The sequence below is a fragment of the Onychostruthus taczanowskii genome, unplaced genomic scaffold (genome assembly GCF_017590055.1).
Source record: "Onychostruthus taczanowskii isolate IOZ18803 unplaced genomic scaffold, ASM1759005v1 scaffold21, whole genome shotgun sequence".
NCBI classification, from domain to species: domain Eukaryota; kingdom Metazoa; phylum Chordata; class Aves; order Passeriformes; family Passeridae; genus Onychostruthus; species Onychostruthus taczanowskii.
This window is the reverse complement of record NW_024499351.1, coordinates 900,096-911,460: the sequence shown is the minus strand read 5'-3', so window position 1 is coordinate 911,460 and position 11,365 is coordinate 900,096. Positions and strand designations below refer to the sequence as shown.

The window sequence follows — 11,365 nt, the reverse complement described above, 5'->3', positions numbered from 1 at the left end:
CCTTCCTACCACTAAAAGAAAGGAGGAAGGGGAAAGCATCTGGGGACTTGAGCTTGGGGTTGGTCAGCCCCATCACATCTGGAGGGAAGCTCCACAGCACCACCAAAGATTTTGTGCTTGGACAACAAGCTCAGGTGATATCCCAAAATAACACTGCCCAAGGGGCACTGGCAGTTCAGACCTGAGGCTGCAGCTGTGTCCCCCTCTTGCCACCTTTCCATGGGGGGTGACACACCGTGTCCTCTGCGATTTCTGTGGCCCTGGGGAATCACCCACAGGATTCACGCTACTGGGAAAAGGCACCTTTGGTATTGTGTGTCCTTTTTGAGGAGAGGGGCCCTCTTCCACAGCTTTGGCAAAGCTTGGCTGAAGCAGCGTGACCTGGATGGGTGGAAACAGCTGGATTTTGGTGCACTGAGGGGAGGTGCACTGATGATGACGGCTGCCTGTCCCCCTGTGCTGTCATCTTTACCCCCATCCAGCACAGTGAGGGAGACCCAGGAGCACAGCTCTAGCCTCCACATTGGATTAAATGACGCTCCCAGCCACACTTCCCTGGGATTTGGGAATAATTTTTGAGGAGGATTTTAACAGGCCCAGCTTCAAGGCAAGGAGCCCTCGCCTGTTTTTCCAGTCTCAAGCCACATGAAACACAACACATTAAAAAGTCATCAGTGGCTGCTGCTACAGGACCACTGCTTTCCCCTTATTCAAAAGGCTCCCTCTGTCCCCAGCACTGAGGACCTCTTCATAAATGTTTGGAATGAATGAATAAACTGTTGAAACTCCCCAGAAGGGGAAGAAAACATTTCTGTGAGCAATCTATGGCCAGTGTGAGCCTTGGGGTAAAACTTCTCAGATACTTGCACACCTACAAATGGTCAGCAAATTCTTAAATCGGGAAATCTCCTCAGAAAAATGGTGATCAATTTGTTTTATCAATAGGTAGCAAAGAATTGACACACAGAAAAGAAAATATCTCAAAATATCAATCACATTATTTAAAAAGTCCAAGCACAGTGAGATGTGGAGATTACGGGCTCCTGCGAAATCCTTCCCATTGTGTGAAACACAATGAGAGCATACACACTATTATTTACACTTGAAAAAGGGCCTGTAAGGGAAAAAAAAAAAAAAAAAAAAAAAAAGAGAGACTAAGCTACCTGAATAATCAGAAAGCAAATCAACACCAACATAAAATAAGTATATTATCATCTGCCGCTTTCCTTGGCCCAAAACATTACAAAAACCAGCACTCGCTTGGCTTAGATTTGGTGTGCCTAAGCCTTTTTTTTTTTTTTTTCAAATACAGATATCCTAGAAGAACACTTTAAAACCTTAGCAGTTCTGGGCATATGCAGACCAAGAAAAGAGAAAGCTGCACTAAGAGTAATGGTCTTGCCAAGCAGAGAGCGAGTGCGGGGCTTGCCAGCGGTGCAATGTGTGATTGAGGGACACGGAAAGGAAGCTGAAGGCTGCAGCAGAAGCTCCGTGCGAGGCGGCGGGGCCGGGTGGGCTGAGTCACCGGGACCCAGCGGTGCCAGGGCTGCGGCAGCCGCCTCTGCTCACCGCGGGGACAGCGGCGCCTGCCCTGCGCGGCTGTCACCCGGAGCGCCAGCCACAGCGGGCCGGCAGCCGAGAGCCGCTCCTGCCGCAGCCGCAGCCCCGGCCCGGCCCCGCCGCAGCCACCACGGGGCAGGCTGGACCAAACCCCAGCCCCCGGTGGGAGCCAAGCCTGCCCCAGCCCCAGTGTCTGCCAGCTGGACAGCTTCCTGAGCCTAAGGACACTGGAGCTGGCAGGAGTCGTGTCCTCGCTCCTTCTCTGGCAGGAAAGCCTCCCTCAGGTGGGATTCCCTCCTTCAGCCTTTCTTCCTGCTGCTTCTCCCTCCCTTTCTCCCTCTGGCTGTGCTGGGCTGCTCGTTCCCTTGCTGTGAAGTGATGCCTGCCTGCTTCCCTGAAGGAAGGAGGAAGAGGAGGAGGTGATGGCCCTGGTGCCACACTGCTGGCCTGGCTTAGCACATGGGCACAGGAGCTGGGGCCATGGCAGGAACCACAGTGGTCTCCAAAGCTGGATGAGGCCCCAGGGCTGTGCTGGGGTGTCTGCCCAGCTGGATCCATGCAGGATTCCAGCAGCCACGTGTGGCCCCAGCCACTGCAGGAATTGCCTGGCCATGCATTCAGGATGAGTCTGGTTTACATCTGGGCTTTGGGGGAGGATTTGTGAAATCTCTCCAGAAGAGGAGCTGTCATGTGCCAGCACCACAGAGATATTTAGCAGGACCACAGATAGCAAGTGACATCCCAACAAAAGCCATGGGTGCTTGTGCCTTTCACTCAAGGAAGCAAAGCAGAGTGGCACCGGAGGCCTCGTCCCCTGCAGGTTCAGCCACCAGGCTCGGAACACCGCAGGCAGGGGCAGGTGGATGTACACACAGGAACCACCTCAGCAGGAAGGCACAGCCCTGCCAAGGAGCAGACCTCGTGTCCCAGCAGCAGCTGAGGATTACAACATCGGGAAGCACAGCATCCCCCTCCCTGCCACATCAAACTTGGTGAAGCAGGAACAATTTTGCTGCCCAGTGACTACCAAGGACTGAGCAGTGTGGTCCTCTACTCACTCCGTGCTTTTTTTTTCTTTTTTTCTTTCTTTGTTTTGCACAGTAGTTTAGAAAGATTCACCAAGAAGAAAATGAGGATGGTTAGGTATCCAGGGGAGGGAAGATTAGGAAGGGACAGAAGCATCCACCCATAAAAACATACCACTTCAGACCTCAACTAAGAAAGTATCCAATTAATTCTTAAATGTCCCCTAGACTTTTTGCCACAGCCTCCTTGCCTTGTTAGCCATTCCACATATTTGTTATTCTTTGCATGAAATAATACTTCCTGACATCTGTTCCCAGTTTGTTTCTCTTTAATTTCCATTTATAGCACATTTTCCTATCCTCTGACCATGTTAAAATAAAACAATAAGTATGTTTGACACAGTGCAAGCTACTTAAGATCATGATCCTTCCCTGACCTTGATTTTTTTTAATATGTCCTAAAACACAGAAAGCACTTGAATGAACTTAGTTGAAAAAGGCAACAGAAAGCTCAGAGAATCACAAAGCACTCATTTCACAGCAGTGCTGCAGCCAGGGGCTCAGGGAGCAGCACAAGGAACAGTTTGTGGTTACAGCCCAGTTCCTCTCTGACAGGAACCAGCTGAAGGCAGCTGGGGAAACAGAGGTGCTAGGGGCTCCATGAGATGAGAGGGCAGAACCAGGAGGCTGTAAGAGAAAAGGCAGCAGTGGGACAGGCACGGCAAAGGAAATGTTAATTCCCTGTGCAGGGACTCAAATTGGCTGGAGGGATGTTTCCCCTTCTGACCAGGCAGATGGGAAAAGGTGCCCTTCCCTTGCTCTGAAGAGATTTTGTGTCCAAGTGCAATCTGGCAACTCCACAAGCAATAAATTCTCAAGGAGAAGCGATGAGGAGTGCTTTAGCTATGGCACGAGAACATTTTATGTTGTCATCTCTATATTGGTACAAGCTCTCAATGTAATTTTAGCTCAGGAGGAGGTTGCTTATAAAGCAAATATAAAATGGCAAGAAGCAATGTAGCCTCCAACCAAATGTGTGTACACCTTCCAGTCAAGTGACAGAGCAAACCAGGAGCCAGGACTGTCACCTTTTTAAGGACCACCAGGCAGCTCTGCTGGAAGGAGATCCTTCCATCCTGTTCTGTCCAAGTGCTGGCCTGCTCAGGCTCAGCTCCTGCTGAGCCACTTCAGTGAGGTGGGACACCCTGCTGTGACCAGGCTGGCAAGGTCACAGCCCTGAAGGGAAACACAGGGAACTGGAAACCCTTCTGGGAGCCTCTGTCAGCACAGGGGCAGCAGCTGCTCTGCAGCTGGGTGTTCCAGCGCAGATGTGGGCACTGCAACAGCCAGGAGCCATCCAGGCAGCTCAGATCCTGTGCCCCTGACCTGCCTCTGGCAGATTTCTTCACTCACACAAGTGTTTTACTGATAAGGCCTCAGGCTGACGGGCTGCCAAGGGCACTTTCCTTTACCCACATTCCGAGCTGAGCCTGTATGCACTTAGAAACCTTGGGTTCCATCTGAGGCTTTCTCGGGTCAAACCAAGCCATGAAAAACAGTACTAAGAGCAGCCAAGTTCAGCTGCGCTCTGACAAAGCGCTGGCCCCTCAAAGACAGCGTGCAGCTCCGTGCCAGGGCTGCACCACTACAGCCCAAGGGCCAGAAGGTGATGAGGCTGGATGGTCTTCGGGGAAGCAGATCAGAGGTGCCTTTGAAGGCACCATCCAGCAAATAGCCGCATCAGGCGCTCTGCACATGCAGGACTGTTCCTTTTGGAAAACCAGCACCTCCCATTGCCCAGGAGATGTTCCCCTGATTGTCCCCTGGCTTCTGCAGTCAGGTTGGCCAGACCTTGGGAACTGAATCCTTGGCAGCATGGAGCTCACAGGTACAGAGAGGTGTTTGTGCCTCTTCTCCTCCCTGAACTCCCTGCACTTCATCTGCTTTTTCTGGGCTTTAACTCTAAGCAGACAGAGCTCACAGAGGTGGATTTGTTCTATAAAGTCCCTGGTTTGGAAGCATAAACATGAGTTCCCCCTAATCTGCCTGTTTCTTCTGCTCATTTCTCCTCTGCCACAACTGGCCAATTACCTTTGCTGTTTATCCAGCCCAGCATCCACAGCATCTGGAGCACTCCAGAAGTGACTGAGGAGATAAAGAGAAAAGCTGTGCTATACCCCAAGGCCTGATTATGCAAAGCTTTGTGGAAACAGTGTTGCTGCTGCCTTGGAAAACAGGTTGGGAGGAGGGGATGAGAAAGCTTCACAGTGTGATTTAGCCCATTCTTGGGGTTATAATCTGTATTTAACCATCACCCCCTATTTATGTGCTGAAATAGGATTTATGAAAACGTACCAAGGGTCATTTCTTTGTAAGTTGCAATCTCTTTATTTGATTAAGTAGTCTGAGTCAACAAAGTCATACTTTCCTCTATTTCTGACAGTTTCTTCAGCATCTGGCTCACCTTGGCCTCATCAAACTCCAGGCAGAGAAACTCTGATTCCTACAAAAAAAGAGAGAACAATATTTGAGAAAAAAAATTATGTTTGATCCCTGTGCAGAAGTTTGGTGAGGAATTTGACAGCTTAACTCCATTTGTCAATGGACTTTCTTGCATTTTCCTGTCTGATTAGGAGCACTAATTTGTATCGGTGATAAAAATCCAGGTGGGATCTGCCTGAGGCAGATGTGTTTGCAGGAGACTGCATAAGAAAGTTTGAACAAAATCCTGGAGTATGTCTCACAGCATTCCTTGATTAGGAAGCATTGGAAAAGTAAGCTCTCAAGCAATCCATGAGTTAACCCCTGAGGCTTTGAGGAGCACCATGCAGAAGACAGACCCCGACCCTCGCTGAGTGAACCATTCTCCGTGGACACCAGCAGACCCGGACAGTGTCAGCCTGCCCTGAGCAACCGCTGCAAACTGGGACTGCAGAGCCAATGCCCCTTCAGCTCCTGCTGGATCTCCCCAGTTTTAGCATCCTTGCTTTTCCAGACCTGATTAGAAAAGTCCAGAGCAGGCTTTCACACAACAGCTCCTGCAGGAGGAGCAGCTTTTCTCACCGCCCCAAAATAGTCCCAGTATCTGTAATACATTTCAAGTCTCCTTTCACAGCCAAGATCCGACAAGAGCTCTCTGTAACCTGACCTCTCATTGCTCCACGTGTGTTCCAGCCAGGGGCTGGTTTCTGTCCTGACTTTCGGGGAGGGAGTGGCAGTGCCATGCTATGCAGGGACCTGGTCCTCCATGGGATGACCTCCAAGGCCAAGCTCCTGGTGACTTCTCAGGCTTTCCAGCCACAACTCTGCATGCCCAGTCATATGAGCCCATCGACAGATTTAATCAGGCCAGGGCTGCCTGTGCAACCTTGGAGATCTGCTAAAGCTGATTCCATGGCTTAATCACAGGGGGAATGTGAGTGGACAGGATGAGGTGGCAGCACCTACTTCTGGAGGAGATGTTTTTGCCTGAACCTAAGGCATGAAGAGGACTTTTTTTTTTTGTTCCCCTCTTCAGGTTTTGTCAGTCAAAAGGAATGTAAGTTGATCAAAACAAAACTCTTTGATTACACATAACTCTTTGATTACACACAGACGCTGCCCCTTCATACAAGTGTAAGTGCACTCATGAAACATTCTTTTAGCTATAAAGCAGCTAAAACTCTCCCATGTGGGCTGGACAGTGTCTAGTTATCCACTCTCAAGTGCACCAACCTAAAACCTGACCCAAGAGGGCTGTAAATCAGGCTGCTCAGAACTGAGCTTCAGTTTTATTTAATGCTTTGTTAGTTTATCTCCCCCATGGAAAATGAAACAAAAAATAAGATGGAGCTACGAAATACAGAAATCCTTATTCCTTCCCTAAGGCATCCTCCAGGAACAGGACAAATGGTATCCCTGCTCATCCTCAGCAGGAAAAAAGGCATCCCTTATGCTCCTTCCTACTGCTAAAAAATAATTCAGCCCCCTTGGAGTTAAGCAAAACCAAAACCAGTCACAGACAAGCCCAGCACTGCTGCTGCCCGGGCTGGAACCTGGGCTTCAGCTTCAGGGAAAGCTGGGAAGCCGATGCCCAGAGGAAGGTGTGGGAAAGGACCCCCATTTCCTGCAGCCGCCTTGGTTTTGTCCCTCCACACTTTCCCACCCCTCCTCCCCTTTCACTCCCGAGCCCAGGCTATAAAAAGGAGCAGAAAAACAAAACATCCAAGAAACACAAACTGCCCCCAGCCTTGAATCAGGTTTTCTAGGAGCTGCAACAACAGTGCTGCAAAAATATTTATATGAGAGACTAAAAGAAGCACGACTTTTTCTGTCTCAGTAACTATACTTAAAAACCCCATGTATTTTTAGAAAACCAACCCTCACAAACGGAAAACTTAAAAAAATTACGATTGTTCTCTATTGTATCAGTTGGGCCAGCTACTTAAAATGCTTTCTAGCAACTTTGATACACGTTATATTTCTAAGTTTTGTCCACTACATTGGAAGAACAGAAAGGAACCCCTCAGAATTCGCATGTCATTGTACGCATATTCATTTCCCCTTGATCTGGAGGACCCTACAACAACATTCAGCATTTCAAAGCCACCAGCCAAGGCGCCAGACCCACTCTTCGAAGCCGCCTCAACTCGATGCGGTGCTTGTAAGATCATTAGCGGTTCTTTGTAAAGGAATTATCCCAGCTTGAATTACCAGGAAAGCGCTCTTCAGACAATGCGAAAGCATCAGCTTGGGGTGCCTGTGTGCAAACACAGCCAGCCAGCCGATGCTCCTGGACTTGTGCACCCACGCGGCTGCTTCCCGGAGCACTGGGAGGACTGGAGGGGCTTAGCTCCGATTCTTCTGGAGCAGGCAGTGCAGCCATGTGCTCTGCACAGCCTGCCAGGCAATGCAACCGCACTGCTCCGGAAGAGATTTTATTCTCTTCTATTATTTTACCTTTTGCCTTAGAGTAGGATCTTTTAAAGATTTAGCTTCTCGTATATGTAAAAACCTAATTTGTAATGTCACCAAGCTTGCCTTCAAAACAGCCTGGTACCTTTTTGTGATTAAGAACCCACATTCATTTTCAGCCTCCCCAGTTTGGTGTTTTTTTTTTGTTTTTTTTTTTTTTTTTTTTTTTTTTTTTTTTTTTTTTTTTTTGATGAACAGAGCCAAAAAAAAAAAAAAAAGTCAGAATTCCAATCAAAAAGTAGGAGAGTTCAGAAGTGCTGCCTTCTGGCTTGTACCAAAGCTCGTACCAAAGCGCAGGGCTCCGGTTAAACCAGAGTTGTGTTAGCACAGATGAGTATCTGACTGTTCCCATTACCAGCAAATTAGGCTGAAACACCAAAGCCGGTGTGGGATAAATAAAACAAGGAGCTGGTCCCCAAGACATCACTGAGCCGGGACTCGGAGCCAGCACACGGCAAACGTGCCCGAGAATTCACAGCACATCAGCTCCCCCAGCAACACCCACGGACACAAACAAATGTCATTTTCCTTCCAAGGCATTAATTAAACATAAAAGACAAAATACTCGTTTCAGAATAGATCCACTGCTGATATTTTTTTTGTCCAATTTTGCAAACAAGTGTTAAGAGATTGCTTCCCAGGCGTAAAAGAAAACACCTGCAGGGGCTTAGGTAACCTGCTGTTGCCAGAAGTCTGGTTTATTTGGTAATGCCAACTTTCCTATTTCCTCCAAATTTGCTAATTCCATGTAAATACTATTCCAATAAAACACCTGCAGGGACTATCCTGTAAATGTTATCCCAAGTCATAAGTGTAATTGTATTTCAGCAGGAAAATCAATCACAGACTCACAGGATGGCTTGGGTTGGAAAGGACCTTAAAGCTCATCCCTGGGCAGGGACACCTTCCACTAGACCAGGTCGCTCCAAGCCTCGTCCAACCCAGCTTTGAACACTTCCAGGGATGGGGCATCCACAACTTCTCTGGGGAAACTGTGCCTCACCACCCTCACAGTCAAGAATTTCTTCCCAACATTTACTCTGAACCGTCTCTCTCTTAGTTTAAAACCATTCCCCTTGTCCTGTCACTCCATGACTGTGTCCAAAGTCCCTCTCCAGCTCTCCTGGAGCCCCCTTTATGTACTGGAAGGGGCTCCAAGGTCTCTCCAGTCTTCTCCATGCTGAGCAACCCAAACTGCCTCAGCCTGGCTGAGGTGCTCCAGCCCTGGCAACATCTTCATCACTCTCCTTTGGACTCATCCCAGCAGGTCCATGAGGTTCACTGGTCAGTAATGGTCAACTGTGAGCCTCCATCCTCATGGCTCAGCACCAGAGCAGCTTTTGCCTGAGCCAGTACCTGCTCACAGGCTTGCATGGTACACAAATGCAAATCTTAACTTTAAAAAAGAAAGAAAAAAAAAGAAAAAAAAATGGGGGGGAAGGGATAGGAAAAAAAATCCAAATGCCCTCCCCAATACCAAAAAAGGCAAGAGAAAAGAAATTAAACACCACACCCCCTGCCCCCCAGAATTGACATAATCAGAAATTCAAAATGTAAATTAGACACTTTTTAACAGTGCAAGGACACATTCTCCCTGCAAAAGGCACATTCAGAAGTAATTTTTGCAATGATGCTGCCAAGCTCTATCACAGAAGCCTTCCTTCACTGCAGACTATCCTTACTCGTTACTGTGGGAATTTGGTACTGTGCTGCCCAATGGCAGAAAATAAACCCTGATAAATTCACCCCTGCACTATAAACTTGCTTCCAAACCTTTCTCTGGGTGGCCTCTCCCTGACACCTGGTGCTCACCATTCCCAGGTGACTACCCAGGGCTGGCTGGGTCAGAGGGACCTGTCCTGTCACATGTGCAGAGCTCTCTCCCATCCCCTCTTCCAGGAAAACATCTGCTGCAGGAATGTCACAATACACAACATGCACCTTTCATGAATGATCCAAAAGGAAGAAAAACCTTGGATTTTAGCTTGTATTTCCTTCTTCAAAAATCACAGTAATAGGACATTAAACTGGATAGTTCCACTGGGTGCAAATATTTCATGTCAGAAGTTTATGAGAACAATTTATTTTTGCCATTTAGATTCTCGTCTTAGGAACATCTGATAAGTAGTTAAAAGACAATAAAACCACAAAAGTTGCCCCAAACCAATGCAGAATGATGAAAGTGTGAGATGCTGCATCAATTCTTCTATCACACTGCATCAATTGTGATCCCACTGCAAAGTTCTGGAGTTATTTTTATATTCATTAATATTCAGCAAGATATACTGGGACATATGATAAATGACAGCAAAATCTAGATAATTCCACAAAAAAATGCAACAAATTACAACCCATTGACTTCACACTCCCACATTTCTGACAATACTAAGTTTTTAATTCAATTTAGAGCTATTTTTGCTAGATATCTACAATCATGCCCTTCAAAAACTTTAATGTAAAGTGCAATTCATTTCCATAATACTGTATAAAATAAAGCACAAATATTTGTAACTGCAAGTGTCTTTTAATTCTCCATTATTTTGGTATTACATGAACCAGGAACCTCTTAGGCAAATTATTATTACATCCCCTTAAAAAAAAAGTTAACTCTATTGCAGATTTTTAATACTTTTAATGTAACATCAAGCCTGCAATATCACAGATTAAGCAGATTAAAGATTGCAGAAAATGGAACAATTCCAAAGGATAAAATAGATCCCTGATACTGCATAGCAAATGTAATGTCATTCCTTTTGCATTATCAGCCTCCTGAAAATAGTCTATCTCATATTTTATATCCTACATGAAAAATGAGCATTTATGGATGCAGCTTTTACCTGCTGCTCCCTGTGCCTTTTGGAGGCAGCTTTCTTTTCAGCAAGTGTTGAAGAAAAACAAAGCCAAACCATAATTTAAGCAGTATAACTAATTAGAAGGTAGCATACTCTGTAGCTTTTATACATTTCACATTAAAGAGCTAACAAGAATAACACGATTCTTTATAATTAACAAGAAAAAAGGACAATACTTTTATGAAAGCCTCTTCTTATATGGCTCTGGTAATATTAACTTTCATTGGTTTCTGTAAACCTTCCAATTTTTCTCTTTTTGATTTTTAAAAAGAATCACACTGATTCACACTGTTTCTGGCTTCTGACCCTATGCATTCCCCACATCCTAGCCCGAGTGCCCTGCCCTGTGAGCTGCCCCTGCACAGACTCATCACTCCAGGGGTTTCTTACCCACTGTTCCCCCCAAAACCCTTCCACCACAGTGTGGAAACAGAGGCTGGCAATGAACGAGTGCTGGATGTCCAGCCCAGGTTTGGGATTAGTGATCCCTGATTTCTGTTCACTCTGTGCTAAGGACACTGCTCCTCCACTGTGGATGTCCCTCAGACCCTTGGCTGATCAGGGGAGGCAAACATTCCAGTGCTGAGGGCAGACTGCTGTGGTCAGAAAGGAAAGGTTATAAAAGCCACAGTTCTGCTGGAACCAACACAATGCAGAAAAAAGGACCTGTTTATGCTGACAAAAAGCAGATTTCTTTCTCATTTATGGATGACTCTTTGCAAGGTCATGCCTGTGACTTTTTGTCTGGCCTCACCTGATCGATTGCTGTTTGCTAAGCCTGCTCACCTGGTTCCTCCAACACCCTTTCACAACATCTTCAGCTACCTGAGGCTCAGGCTACCCCACAAAATCTGCTGCAGTCACAGGAGCTTCACAGAACAGAAAACCCTTTATGGCTCTCCCTCACTGAAGAGTGGTGGTGGATTGGTGGATGTTTGACTCTGTATAATGCTGCATCTGCATTCTGGAACATGC

The 11,365-nt window shown here is 46.9% G+C and overlaps 1 protein-coding gene across 1 annotated transcript in view; it reads right to left on the bottom strand.

The window, feature by feature from the left end:
- Window positions 1-4,957: 4,957 nt before the first annotated feature.
- Window positions 4,958-11,365, bottom strand: part of COMMD1 (copper metabolism domain containing 1) — a 61,113-nt gene continuing 54,705 nt past the window's right edge. The window contains exon 3 of the mRNA XM_041404414.1: window positions 4,958-5,088. Within this exon, the coding sequence (XP_041260348.1) occupies window positions 4,981-5,088 (108 nt within the window). The 3' untranslated portion in view covers window positions 4,958-4,980. The remainder of the gene's footprint in view (window positions 5,089-11,365) is intronic.